This window comes from Trichosurus vulpecula, chromosome 4 (assembly GCF_011100635.1).
Source record: "Trichosurus vulpecula isolate mTriVul1 chromosome 4, mTriVul1.pri, whole genome shotgun sequence".
Taxonomy (NCBI): Eukaryota; Metazoa; Chordata; class Mammalia; order Diprotodontia; family Phalangeridae; genus Trichosurus; species Trichosurus vulpecula.
The window spans coordinates 180,609,644-180,624,329 of record NC_050576.1 but is presented as its reverse complement, the minus strand read 5'-3'; the positions used below and the strand labels follow the sequence as shown (position 1 = coordinate 180,624,329).

The 14,686-nt window shown below is 41.3% G+C and overlaps 1 protein-coding gene across 1 annotated transcript; it reads right to left on the bottom strand.

The window, feature by feature from the left end:
• Positions 1–4: 4 nt before the first annotated feature.
• LRRC59 (leucine rich repeat containing 59) lies at positions 5–13,744 on the bottom strand. The gene is made up of 7 exons (XM_036757009.1): positions 13,213–13,744; positions 11,753–11,812; positions 7,222–7,380; positions 6,891–6,995; positions 4,449–4,521; positions 2,599–2,775; positions 5–2,129 (listed from the first exon to the last, which is right to left on the bottom strand). The coding sequence occupies exons 1-7, from the start codon at positions 13,315–13,317 to the stop codon at positions 1,885–1,887; spliced, it is 924 nt and encodes a 307-aa protein (XP_036612904.1). The 5' UTR covers positions 13,318–13,744; the 3' UTR covers positions 5–1,884.
• Between the last annotated feature and the right edge of the window lie 942 nt (positions 13,745–14,686).

Sequence of the window (14,686 nt, the reverse complement as noted above, 5' to 3'; positions counted from 1 at the left end):
CAAAAATATCCCACAAGACACTTATTTAATAACAATTATAAAAAGTCCATCATAAAGTTTAGGAAATTCTAACAATTGTGACTGAAATGGAGTTAAAGCTCTTGGGTTTATCTGTGGGCTTGCTCACTATAACCAATCCCCTCACCTCTTATAAATCACAACATGGAATGGTAATCCCTATCATTGGGGCCGGGGTGGATCACTGTATAGCTCTGTGTACTTGCTTAGAATAGTTATGTGCTTATACAATAAAGTAATTATAGAAATGGTCCCAGTGCCTGAAGGAAGAGTAAAAGAGTATGTAGTCATTTCTACTACCACACATGACATGTGTTTCAAATAGAAATAGCAAAAATAGGAACAAAAGAAATCATTTCTTAATGCTAGGAGAGCCCTCACAGGTAGGCAGTTCCGTATCGCTGTGCTAAAATACAGGGTGTTCCTACAGTCTGGACACACAGACAAAAATGCATGTTTTCAAGAAATGAAATGAATGAAATTTTCAACATCATTTTATTTAATTGGAATATTAACAAATAACATCCTCAATTCATTTGTGATGCAAAGGTTGATGTGCTTTGCAACATTCACGTGAACTCGATGCAATAACTCCACATTGCCAATGTGTCCAGACTTTAGGAACAGCCTGTACTTGTCCCTGGAGTTGGTGATGTCTTCCCCTTGCTGTCCCAGGAGGTTTTTTTTTTTTTAATCAGGAATTTTTCCAGCGAATAAGTATCAAGGGGCAATAGTTATACCATTCTCCCTGAGATAAAGGACCTAAAGCAAAATTAACACCCGGTGTTTAACTCAGCTTAAGTTGCCTGTCTGGCTTTGTTAAGAGGCAGAATTTTAATTTTGCACAGCATTGCTAATGCCTCTTAAACCTTGTGTTAGTAAGAGGCAAGGAACAGAAATTGAGCTTATTTATAAATGTTAGCTCCAGTAAAGCAGTATCTACTCCAACTGAGAATGAGAGAACAGCTTTCAATCATACCACAGCAACAAAGGGGTTTCCTTTTCTGACATGGGGATGTCTTGTCTGTACCTAGAACCTTCAGGTAGTCCTAGTTCTTCTGTAAGTGGCAGGAATGCAAAAGTCTGCATAAACTACAAAGGGCCTATGCTGGCAGAAAAACTAGTTCTAGGTTACCACTGATAAGTCAAAGGAGATTTCTTTCTTCAGTGCTAGTAAGCCAAGCCATATTCCTATCTAGCCTCCTGAGTTTATATGGACAAGTTGAAAAGTTTCCACACTGGATTGGGACAGCTGGATTCAGGCTCTGTCACTAATTAAGCCATTATAAAATCAGGAGGCTGGACTAAATGGTTGCTAAGGTCCAATCCAGCTATAAAAAATCCATTATTTCTGTAGTTACCAAATTGCGTTAGTGTAAGAAAATAGGTATTTTATGTTGAACAGTGTTGCCTCCTGATCTAGTTTTTGTTGTAGTTGAGATCCTGGCCCAGGAAGTTATGAGTGGATAGATTTGTGACATACAAAAATATAAATGTGGAGACAGCTGACCATTTAGTAAAAATATGCCTCACCTTTACATAGCTTTGGATACCTGGATTAGAAAAGGGGAATGTTCATTTCCTCCCCTCTACCTTATTCCTTTAGGCATGCAGGCTACTGTTCCCCCCACCCCCCACCCATTCCCATTTTCTAAATCTACAGGGAACAGAATCTTGCATAAGGAACAGAGGCAAGTTCTAACATGGATTTCCTAGGACATAAAAACAGGTGTCTCAGGTACCAATTGATTGCCAGTTGGTGGTGACAAGTAGGTCCAATGCTATAAAAGGTAGTGTCTGGCAGAACACAATTCCATAGGAATCCTGGCTCCACAGACGACGAGGCAGCCAATGCTGATAACACACTTATTGCTGAGAGTTTGGCTGTAAGACTCGCTGCAGAATTTCATGGCTACGAAGCCCGTGGACAACATTCTCATAGATGGTGTTCACATTGATGCAGAAAGGCTGCCACTGTAGATCTGTCACCTGACAGGCAACTAAAACTCCTGTGGCACTGAGGAGCACCATCAGCAGCAGCTTTAAGAAAGCCCAGGACCAGGAATGCTTTTGAGGGCGAGACTTCACAGAGCGGGAACCAGACTTGGCCTCTGGAATGACAAAGGCATATTAGACAAAGAGAAGGCAGTCCTAGTGTACCATATCACATTCATAGCACTTTTTAATAAGGAGTAACTAATCCAATTTTATTAAAAGTGCTTAAGATTATTTCTTGGACAACACTATATTCAAAAGGATCAAAACTTGGCTGTCCTCTCCCTTCAGCTTTTTAAAGAGAAAAGAATCTAAAGTAGAAGTGTTTATATGATAGGTATATAATCTTGATGATGATCTCCTCATGATCTATTAATAACATACCAAGTCAGACTTAGAATTTGGACATCTTGGTCTGGATTACATATAGAAAATGTTACTTCCTAAGGCACAGACCCTTACAGTGTTTCTAACTTCAGTTCACAATACATCAGCTGAATAGTTTTCAGGCTCACTGATTCCTGCTACTGAACACACAATACAATTCTCAGCCATCACTTTCACTGGAAAGTTGTGACAACATACTTGCAGGCTGATGTGTCTCCTTCTTGGGTTTTTTCTCTTGTTCCTTCTTATTAGCCGCTTTGACAGCATCATATTCCTTTCTCCGACGTTCCTTCTCCTCTGCTTTCTCCTTCTTTCTCACTTCTCGTTCTTGGGCTTCCTTGGCCCGCTGCTTCGCCTCACGCTTCTTCTCTATTTCTAAGAGCATAAGAAATATTTACTTTCCCCTATACTGCCATAATGAAAACAGTGCAGGATTTAAAGTTCTAGCTCAGCCATTGCGATGCTTGTTTGTTGAGCAAGTCACAACCTCAGGGCCTTTTTTTCCTCATCTGTAAATTGTGATGAGTGGACCAGATGACCTGAGGTGAGTTTCACTCCTAAATCTATAATCAAAATACTGTTCTTCCCCACAACCCTACCCCAATTCATTTCCCAAGAGGGAGCAGATTTCTTCTTCAGGTTGACATATACTTTCTGATTGCAAAGACTGGATAAAATTCAGTATCCTTTCCCTTTGTGTCATAAGGCAGTTAAGATAAAAAGACCACCTCCCATCTTTTCCAGGACATAGTTCTTTACTGCTAAATTTTCATCAAGGCATTCCTAACCTCAATAGCAGATAACCTAGAAATGAAATCAAAATATTAGGATATTATATATAGAAGCAGTACATGCAAAATAAAGTCTGGGTACTGACTTATCTAGCTAAAAGATGAATTCTGGAAGACTAGACAGCCTCCAAAACTAGTAAGAAAATGAGAGCTCTGAAAAGAGGGGCAATATCTGGAGAATTAATTTTCCTAAGTTGAAGAATGAATGAGAAATATACAAAGAAGTCTACTGAGACTAAGAAAATAAACTGCAGCTATTTAGGGTTAGATTACACAGAGGGTGGGTGGGTATTGTCCTTCACTCTGATGTGCAGATTAGGTAAAGTTAGTGAACAGTTAAATTTGACAGTAATTAACTTTTTTAATGCTACAGTTCCTATCTATGTTAACATCTCAAGACAAAATGTTTCAAATAGACAAGTCTCAAATCATGAAGTGGTCATGGTTCAAGTTTATTTTTAAGTTGGCTCCCTGGAATACAGAACATTTTCCTGCAGAAACAACAGTGTTTTATTTCCTTGTTAAGCATGTCACAACCTCAAGGCCTTCCTTTCCTCGTCTTTCAGTCTCTACCAAAACCCTGCCACCCCAGAAATAGAAGGTCCTACCAGTAAGAAAGAGGCTTTTCCCCGTCACAGCAGCACTTTGTACATAAGAATAAGAAACAGTTAAGTGGACACATTAACTGTATCAGGGAATGCTTGTAATTACATGCTAAAACACGTACAACCCATGACTATTTGTCAAAATTCTCTGTAAGACAGATTAGGAATCACCCACCCACCTCTATTTATTCTGTAGGTTTCCAGCTTCTGATATCCAGAACATATTACTTTTTGATAATGTGACCTATTGACTAAGTTGACTTGAAGACAAGAGTCTGTAAGGAGTCTTAAAATCAGAAATTTTCAGAATCCATACCCCCAATCTCAGTTTATCTGTTCATCTTTGGAGCTCTAGCCCCAGAGCCCAACCCAGGTGCCCGGTGACTAGCCCACATAGCTAACTATATTTGGTGACCAGCTCAGCTTCACATCCCATCCACCAGGCCTTCTTACCATCTGCATGCTGCCACTATCTTAATGCCTCTCTCCCCACCTCTCCAAAACAAAACTCCATTCCTTAGCCACTACTTTCTATATATGTTATCTTCCAGGTTAAAATCTAAGCCTGATGGCATGCATATATGCATACATATAGTATCCCTAGCATTTAGCACACTGACTGGTATATAATAAACATTTAATCAATATTTACCTCGCTCAGCTTCCAGCCGCCTTTGTTTTTCTCTCTCTTGATCAGCCTGAACAACTTTCATGTGCTGCAGTACCTACAAAGACAAGAGTTAGTACTGTCATTTTACAGGTGAAAAAAGCAATTTGGCAAAACCAAATTAACACTCTGACCATGTCTGACATGGACTATGGTCTCCCACCTCTTTGACGAAGGGCAAGAAGTACATTTTCTCAACTCTTTCCTTGGGCCTTTACAATTACATTACAATTACAAAGTGTCAAGTTTCATTTGTTCTATTTGCACTATCACACAATCCTTGTATATCTCATTTTCCTGGTTCTTCATTCTGCATCAGTTCACCAAAGTCCCACACTTCCCTGAATTCATATTTGTTTATATAAATTTATTATTTCTTTGTTTCTGGCAAGGCAATCAGGGTTAAGTGACTTACCAGGGTCACATAGCTAGTAAGTGTCAAGTGTCCGAGGCCATTTTTGAACTCCAGTCCTTCTGAATCCAGAGCCAGTGCTCTATCCACTGTGTTGCATAGTTGCTCTCATATTTGTTATTTTGAATGGCACATAATACTTCCTTACATTCTTATGCTACAGTTTATTCATTACCCAACAACTGATGAGCACTTTTGTTTCCAATTTTTTTGCTACCACAACAAAGAACACTAATTCTTACTACTAATGTACTAGCTCAAAATAACTGAGCCCTAGGGATGGGCAAGTAGCATTTTCAAAGTTATGGGTTCCCTTATACCATTCAGGCATTTGAGAGTTTATAGAATATTTAACAACTGTCTTTGCACCCTAATGAATCAGGGCTGGACAAGATGCTTGGTTAATTCATTAAAGTAGTATGAAAAAAGCCAGGAGATCTACAAGGCATAGGACAAAAGAGGGATTCCTTTTAAAGATAACTCCATTTCACTCCTCACCCAGAACCTCTTATCAGGTCCAGATAATCTGAGTCATAGAATTTGAAAGCAACAAGGAAGGGCCATTCAAAGCTTACGTAAGGTGCTAAGGGAGGAAGATTTTTTTACTTCCTTAACAAGACAGTGTCTGTATATGGAATAAAGATAGTAAAATCTGAACTGTCCAATGTTAAGGTAAAATGAATTATTTCCATATTTTGCTGCCACATTTGTGCAAGATCTTATACCTTACCAAGATAAGCACAATACGGATGTTTGTTTTCAAATGCGTTTCTAATCAACTTGGGGTCCTGCCATCTCCATACTCCAGCCATACACAAGTAAAAACAGGCAGAGAAGGCCAGGCAAGTCAAACCCTTCAAATCAGTTTGCACGTTCCAGGGACCAGAGTGCTAAGCTACGGGACACAGAACTGAAACTCACTATGCTCAAATATGTCTGCAACCTTTCAGAGGGGAAGTACAGCTCAATGCGTGAATAGGCTATTCAAACAACAGGTGTTTGTTTCATGGACACATCTGGGGAAAAGCCAAGCACATCAGTGGAAGTTAGCCAAAGTTCAAATTCTGTGGGACTCTAGGTGTTAAACTTACTACCATCCCCTCAGTTCCTACTCTTAAGACATGTACAATTTAGAGAAGGAACTGAGAGGTACTGAAAAGTCCCTGTTATTGTCTACTATAGTAATCACTTACTGGAATTATCCAAAAGTACATATTAATACCAAGAGAAACAAAAATATCTTATTTTAAAAGATACTTGCTATTTAAAAGACTTGGGAGATACCATGACCACAGCATGGAATTTCACAAAAGATAATGGTAAGAAATGGTGAAATTTGTTGTTTCTCCTTTGTTCTGGAAGAGGACCATGACATCAGGGAAGTGATGTCATGACATGCGGGAGGGCTGTGCAAAGTCACCAGCCTCGCTTTCTCCTCCAGAGCTATATGGATGCAGTGGCCAGATACACATCAGGACAACTGGAGATGGCCCCAGATGCAATGAAAACAGATGAAACTTAAGCTATCACTATGAAATGTAGGCTCAATTAATACTTATTGGTAGATATTTCCCTACTATACCATTAAAAAATTAGATAAGTGGTATGGACCACAATAGTCTATCCAGCCAGAGAAGCAGAACTCTAGTAGAACGACTATAATTTTAGAGATGAGAAGCCCACAGTGCCTTGATCCTATGATGCTGGCCTTGGCTAGTGATTGCAGAAAGCACTGATAAGCAGAGAGTCATGGTAGTGTGTTTTTATTTCTCCTATCAGTAAAAGCAGGACATGTTATCTTCTGATATACCCAGTATAATTAAATAACAGATAACACTGATATTTTGCTTTAAGGTTTACAAAGTGCTATATAAATTTGATCAAGGATATGTTACAGGTGACACGTTCCTTTAATTAACAAAAAAGCTTTAAGAGAAAAACAAGAAGATACCAATACCATGGGAACACATGAGCAAGGAACATAAGAGGATGAAATATAGGGACCATATCCTTACCCTGACAGCACTCTGTTTACACTGCTTCTCATCTAAGCAATCACCAGCTACTTTGGCCAGGACAGGATCTAGAGGGTTATCCTTCAGATCCAGCCATTTCAGGTTCTGAAGAGAAGACACAGACACATTAAGCAAGATTTCACAAACATGTTCATCCAAAGTAAATAAACAAAGAGGTAGGAAACAATTTTGATTCTAACTGACTGAGGCAGTCAGGTGAAGTAATTCCCTCTTCGATGGAGTAGAAGAGATTCTGCTATAAGCCTTTTCAGATAACACACTGGCGTGTAAAACATGTTTGCCAGTGTTTGGCCTTATGGAGAATTGTTACCTTAAGCTGAGCAAAGCTGACAGGCAGGGTGACAAGCCTATTGTTGAGGAGGTCCAGGTGCTGTAGGTTGACCAGACGGCCAAAGTCAGCAGGCAGCTGCTGCAGGCGATTTTTACTCAGGTCCAGTTTCACTAGATGTGTTAGTCCACAGAAATCAGACTAGAATCCAAACCAAAAAGATTTCTATTCAATTCCACAAACATTTAGAACACTTTAAGACTTTGATAACAGGTAGACCTAATCAGGCCCTTGCACATAATGTCAACAAAGGCTACTTCATCATCATCATAAAAATAAAACAGTATAATGGAAAGAAACATGAACATGGAGTTGGGAGAAATCTGGGTTCAAATCTGGCCCCTGACAACTATTATCTGTGTAAACCTGAGCAAGTAACCTAACCTCTCCAGGACTCTTTCTACATGGGTAAATGAGAATGAAAATTCCATAATGTCTACTTCATAGGGATGTTGAGAACATCAAGTAAGTTCTTTATAAAGCTGAAAGCACTCTAAATGTCAGCTATTATGATTTGAATAGCCTATCAGATGATATCCTTTATCTTTCCCTAGGCACTTACAATCAAAGCATAGATAACCAAACAGGTATTAAGCAAGGCAGAGTGGCAAGAGGGCTACATGTGCAGAGGAGGGAGAGTTCAGAAGAACTGCTTCCTGGAGAGATAGAATTTCAAAAGCTTCAATAATTTAACTGAAATAATTAAATAATGAGCACCTACAGTGTGAGAGGCAGGGCAATACATGCATACAAAAGATAAGCAAAACCCAATCTTCACTAACTGTGAGTAGTGAATGATGAGCCAAAAAAAGGGAACATCAATAAAGCATTTTTTAAATTACATAAAAAGTTCAGAAAGGGACACAAAAAGGGCAATTTTGTTACTAAGGTGTTAAATTTAATATACACTTAAAAAAATTTTCATATACTGATGTTCATGGTTGCTAATGATTAAGTTCCTATTATAAAATGCTTTTAAATAATCCCTGCCCTCAAATATATTAATAACTATAGCTTAAAGCAGAATATGCTAAGAAAGGTTTAAGTAAAATGACATAGAATGATTCAGAGGAGGGAGAGAGCACAACCAATTTGAGGAATGTGGTGGGAATCAAGGAAGCGCTCATGAAAGATGGGTTCTTCAAGAATGGATTCTACCAAATCTTGGTTTGAGGGGAATCTAAACACAGGATATGTATTCAAGTAATACCAAATTACCAGTTTGATTAGAGTGTAGGGGATGTAGGGGATATATATATATATATATATATATATATATATATATATATATATATATATATATATATATATATATATATATATATATACACACATATATATACACACATATATATACACACATATATACTGCCACCCCATAAAAGGCTCAAAGGAAAACCTGAAGTGATTTCAATTATTATCATCCTACTCTTCCAACCAGACTTTTCTCCCAAGGCACAATCAATACTTTTTGTGTCCTTTTCACGATTATAAAAATTTGTTTCTACTTTTAACTCTGCATGATGTCATTTCTCATATATTTAAGGGGCTGGGCTTCAGTTCCTTTCTCTGTAAAATGAGAGGGTTGATTTCTAAAATACTTTCCAGTCCTGACATCAGCTGATTCCAGTACTTAATATACTTGTGAGAACCTTGATCCTGACTTATGATACAATATGGAGTCTTGAGAAAGGTCTGTCAGACAAAGTGAGGAAGTAAGGGGGAGATAGCTTTGGCAATAAAATTAACAAGTCGATTGTAGATGTTCAGCTATTCTCCAATTGTATATACTTTTTGCCTCTTACCAATAAAAGCTGCTGTATTTTTGTACAAATAAGTCCTTTCTGACTTTTCATTATATATTTAGGATAAAACTTAAACAGTGGAATCATTGGTTTAAAGGCGATGATCAGTGTTGTAATTCTTGTTGTATGCTGTCAGCCTAATCTCCAAAAAAGTTTGTGACACCCTGTGCCACCAGAAGTGTAGTGCAGTGTAGCGCAGTGTAGTGCCTATTTCCCTGTAGCCCCACCAACACTAAATTTTACCATTTCAGCTCATTTCTAGACACTGTCTTGTTTGGTTCTCTTGTAGATTTACACGTTATGTGTCCTATCTCCCAACTCCGCTAGAGTATGCTTTGAAGGCAAGAACCATGTCTTTTTCTATGTTCCCTACCTAGTACAAGGCTAATACAGAGTTCAATATGCAGATGTTTAACAAATGCTTACTCAATTTTTTTTTTAAAGTTAACAACCAAGTCAGTGCTAAATATGATGATGAATCTGGCAATTAACCAGATAAGACATGACCAGAACCTGAACTGAGCTAGCACTTATAGGGATGGAAGGTAAATGGCAGATTTGGGAGGAGTTGTGAAGGACAAAGCAACAGGAATTGGTAACAGACTGGATGTGATGACAAAAAGTGGTTAGTCTCAAATTATAGTTTCTTACTTGGGCAGCTGATGAGCTAGTGGCCACAGAGATGAGTCCAAGGCCCAATAATCCTTTCCTGTCCCCACCAAGGAAGCATGGTGTTCCTAAAATACCCTTCTTCCTAGGAATTCAAAGCGATTCACAAAATTGTTTCCATTCTCCTCAGTGATGTGAGGCATGAAATATTTTCCTCACTTTGCAAGGGATAATCTGAGGCAAAAAGAGAATGAGTGACTTGCCCACACTGTAGATAAAGCAAGGACTAAACCCCAGGTTTTTATCTCCTAATCTGGAGCTCCACTCAATCTCATATCCCTGAGTCTTAATGCCACCAAAAAAAAAAAAAAAAACCCAACCCCACAGCCTAAGCCATTCTATGACGCTCTCTTGTTCTGGAATTCCTCAATTTCCCTGCAAAACTTGCTTCTCTTCATGACTTCACTGTTTGTTATGGCACCACTAAAGACTAAAAATCTGTCGTCTTTGACTCCTTCCTCCTTTATCTGTCACCTGGCAAGACCGAATCCTGTTGTTTTTGCCTCCACGAGATCTCTTGTCTTCCATTACCACATCCATCACTGGTTCAGGTGTGATAATTACTTCAGTACCCTAATGGGCCTATTTCAAGACACTACCCCCTTTATAAGGATGACAGATTAATCTTCCAAAAGCAAAGCCCTAGTCATAGAATAACTCCTACTCAAAAGTCTTCAGTGGCTACTGCACAACATCAAAACTCCCCTTAGCTTTCAATAGCCTGATTTGCACCCAACTTTTATATCCAGAGCCCCCACATTCAGCCCCTTTTACAACCTACATTTACTGCCCAGAACCTTCCAAACATGGCTAGTCAAGCACAGTAGATGTCAAGCACCATGCTTCTGACAGCTTCCATTCTGGCATCTTAAGATATGGCTGCTTTTGACTTGCTGACCCAAACTTTCCTCTTCAGTATGTTTCTCAAATTTTCATGACTTCATACCCCTACTGCTTCTCTTGGTTTCTCACCCAGTTCCCAAGAATGGCTTTGACTCATGGCTTCTGCACGATGTGCCCAGAAGAGGAGCTAGTTATCTGTTCCCATTCTCAAACTGGCAGCTTTGATGACCTAAGTCATCTAGACAGAGACCCTCTGCTGGCCCTGCTGCCCCAACTCTTCTACTGTCAACCCCTACTGCCAGGGATAAATACATGAACACTGAGCTCCTTTGAGACTTCTCTTCACACATACATACTTACTACATATACAGGTGTATATACACTCCACACCAGCAAAACCACACTCCTCTCCTTCCCCTAAACATGGCCTAAGACTCCTTGCTTTCTACGCATATGCTGTTTACTTTACCTGAAGTAGCATTTCCCCTCAACTTCCACCTGGTCACCACGCAAGACCTAATGTAAATTCCACCTCCTTAGTGAAGCCTTCCTCAATACTCAAAATGAGTCTGTCAGTGAAAATGACATTAAAAAGGCATTGCCATATGCTTTGCCCCTGCACCCTAAGGACCATGCGACTTTTTCATTCAATCAGCAGTTAAAACCTTCCATGTGTCTTCCCCATTAGAATGTGAGCTTCTTTAGAGAAGAAGTTTAATTATCCTGTCTGTTTCCCCAACCTTAACACAGTGCTTTACATATAGTAAGCACTTTATAAATGCTTTATTCATTCATTCAGTCCACATCACCTAAGCCAGAAGTAATTTCTCCTTTCTCTAAGTTTCTATAGTACTATATATTGTTCTGATTATACTTGTACTATCGTCTTGATTAATTTGTTATATTTCCCCTACTAGACTTTAATTTCCAAGAAGATAGAAATATATTTTATTGTTTGTATCCCCCACAGCATATATCATAGGGTCTTACACATTACAAATATTCAGTAAAATAATTTTAAATTAAGTCTCTGTCCTCTTCAATCCCTCCTCCTAAAACCAACTACTAGCCTCCATAGATTTGATTAGAGCCATTGGCTCTCCCAGGGATTCATGCTCATGGCACATCCCCCAACCTGGAGCAAGGACATCCCCCTAGGTGCTCCAAGGAAAACCGGAGTCCTTTGTTGATCTTACCGGTAATGAAGTCAGTTTGTTGCAGGACAGATCCAGTATGGTGGCCTTTGGGAGAGCAGCCTAGGAAAGGAGCAGAGGAGAAATGTAAAATCCATATCTGCTCAGAGGTTTTTATACTTGATGACATCTGTTTGCTAATGGAGTATCTTCCAGAGTAGGGCAGTCAGGATAGATTAAAAAGAACAAAACAAGAATGATACTGAGAGGGCTCAAAAAGGAAAGCAAAAACTGAGGCGAGCTCTCAGTTACTTATGGAAGTACAGAAAGAAGAAAGTGTGGCTATTGGGCATGTAGCAAAGGAAAACTTGGATACTAGAATAGAACTTAAGGCTTCAGAACAATGCTAGATACATCTTAAAAAGTCTTCAGGACGATCCCCTCTTCTGACTAGGGCAGGGGCTTTTGACTTCTTTTTGGCCTGGACCCCCAGATGAAGCCTATGGACCACTTCTCAGAATAAAGTTGGTTTTTGTTTGTTTTCCAAATTCAAAAACGGAAGGAAACACTAAATTTCCATTAAAGGTTAGTGAAAATAAAGTTACACATTTTTCCATCCAAGTTTATGACCCGCCCTTAAATGTATCTAACCCATTAAGAATCCTGCCCAATTTGCCAGTGCTAACCACAGCAGACCCAACTCCATCCAGTTTTGTGTTGAAATGAGTATAAGACCAGAGATAAGACATTTGATTGAGGACATTCTACTCCTAACAGGAACCAAAGAACTGCAGTTGGAAGGGACTGTGGGGATCATCTATCTAGTCTTAATTCCAGATGAGGAAAATGATGTCCAGAAATGGAAAGATCATAATTTTAACAAGTGGCAGAGCCGCATCTGAACCCAGGTCTTTTAGGTCAATACTACCCCAATGTGTGTATCCCGACCTTTGGACAAGCCACTGCCCCTCTTGGGGCTTCAAATGCCTGATCTGTAAAAATGAACAGCGGGATCCCCAAGGTCCCTTCGAGTCCTAACATTCTAGGATTCAATACACTTCCCATATGTCCGGAAACAAAGGTCAGACAGACCAACTTCTTCCGGCCCAAGCAATGCCTCCAGGCTACTTCTAGCAGCTGGGATTGCAGAATTCCCAACTGTCACCGATTCTCAGCCACACCCAGGTCCCTGGGAAGGCCTACTTCTCCAGGGCCTAAGAAATTGACGGCAGGACTCCCCCCCCCCCACCCCGCGTCCCCCCCTTACATCTCAGATCTGGCACCTAAGGTGCGAGCCGAAGAACACCATCGCGTCTCAGACCCTCATTTACAGTGAAGGAAACTGAGGCCCGGGGTGGAGAAGGGTCATCGCCCAAAACGCCGAGCTGGGCCTGGAAGCGGGGCCTTCGCGGCCCCAAGGAGGGGGGATCCATCCCCCCCGGAATGACACGTGTCTAGTCCTGGGGCCCCGGTTCCCTGACCCCCACTCCCGCTTGGGGCCCGGGGGCGGCGCCCACACTGACCAGCTCCTTGACCGGCACCTCGGTGAGGTCACCGAGGCTCAGGTCCAGCTCGTTGCCGTCCAGCTTGTCGCGCAGGCTGGACCCCTTGCCTCCGCTCTTGGCCATGGCTCCGAGAGATGTGGGGAGTGGAGGGGGGCGCGCGAGGGCTCGGCAAGGGGAGGGGGCGGCTTCCGGGGGCGGGCACGCGCCCGGGCGCTAGGCAAGGCTCCGTGCGACGGCCGTTTAACGGCCGGGGATCCGTTTGCCAATAACAGCCTCAGACGACCGAGGCCCGGACACCGCTGCGCACCTGCCCTTCCGACCTCCTCGTCCCCGTAGGCCCGGCACTGGCACCACTACCGTCCGTCCAAGATTCCGTGGCCAGCCTCCGGAGCCTGAGACGCTGTTCCCGCCTCCGTCACTGCAGCCGCCAGCTACTTCCGTGTCCACGTCTTCCCTCCGGGAGACACCGAGGCGCCTCGGAGCGGGGTGGGGGGGTGGGGGAGCGCCAGAGAGGCTCGCGCATGCGCGAGTGAGCGCGCCGCCGCCCCCTAGTGCTTCGGAGGCTCCCGTGGTGCGCGGTGGAAGCTCAGTCTGTGCTTCAAGCAACAGCATTGGAGGTTCTGCATGCTTAGGTATTAGACCCTGAACCGTCCTTGGAAGTTCTAGTCAATCAGCAAGCATTTATTAAGCGCCTTTTGTGTGCCAAGCCCTGTAGTAGGCACTAGGGATAAACGTACAAAAACGAAACTGTCCCTGTTCTCAGTGTATTTCAGGGAGGAGATTATATGACATATCTATAGCTATGAATACAGATAGAACTCCACATGCACACATACATAGACAATACATACATTATATACACATATACACAACTGAAATCATAGATGCACTATATGTATGCATACATTCACACTATATACACAATATTCAGCTATACATATAAGAATATACCATATATCACTTCCCACTATATATACTGTATGTATATGGATATGTGTGTGTGTGTGTGTGTGTTTATATGTGTGCATGTAGTAGATCTGAGGCATCATTGATTAGGCAGCTTGGTGGCTCAGTATCTAGATAGGCTTGGACTCAGGAAAACCTGATCCAAAGTCCAAATTGGACCTTAGATACTTACCAGCTGTGGGACTGCGGGCAAGTCACTGAACCTCTGTCTCCCTGTATCAGTAAGGCACTAATAACAATACCTAGTTTACTCTTCTACAAAATGGGGATAATATTAGCGCCCACCTGCCACAGTGTTTGTGAGGATTAAATGATACAGTACTTGTACAGCACACAGTAGATGCTACCAAATGCTTATTCCCTTCCCATTCCCCTTCTCTAAAAAGCACTTGGCAAACTTTTAAATGCCATATAAATTGTGGCTATTATTGTTGTGCTTGGGAACTCTCTCTACTAATACTGGTTGTCACCTTCCCATGGGAGGTTAAATGATTTGTCCAGGGTCACACAGTCGGTGTCAGATGGA

What these genes read in the sequence shown, in the direction of transcription:
- LRRC59 (XM_036757009.1), bottom strand. Translation starts at nt 13,317, where the DNA reads ATGGCCAAGAGCGGAGGCAAGGGGTCCAGCCTGCGCGACAAGCTGGAC. An exon ending in GTAAACAGAGTGCTGTCAGG is followed by an intron (nt 4,522 to 6,890) that starts GTAAGGATATGG and finishes TTGTCTTTGTAG; the next exon opens with GTACTGCAGCACATGAAAGT. An exon ending in GGAGACACATCAGCCTGCAA is followed by an intron (nt 2,130 to 2,598) that starts GTATGTTGTCAC and finishes TTGTCATTCCAG; the next exon opens with AGGCCAAGTCTGGTTCCCGC.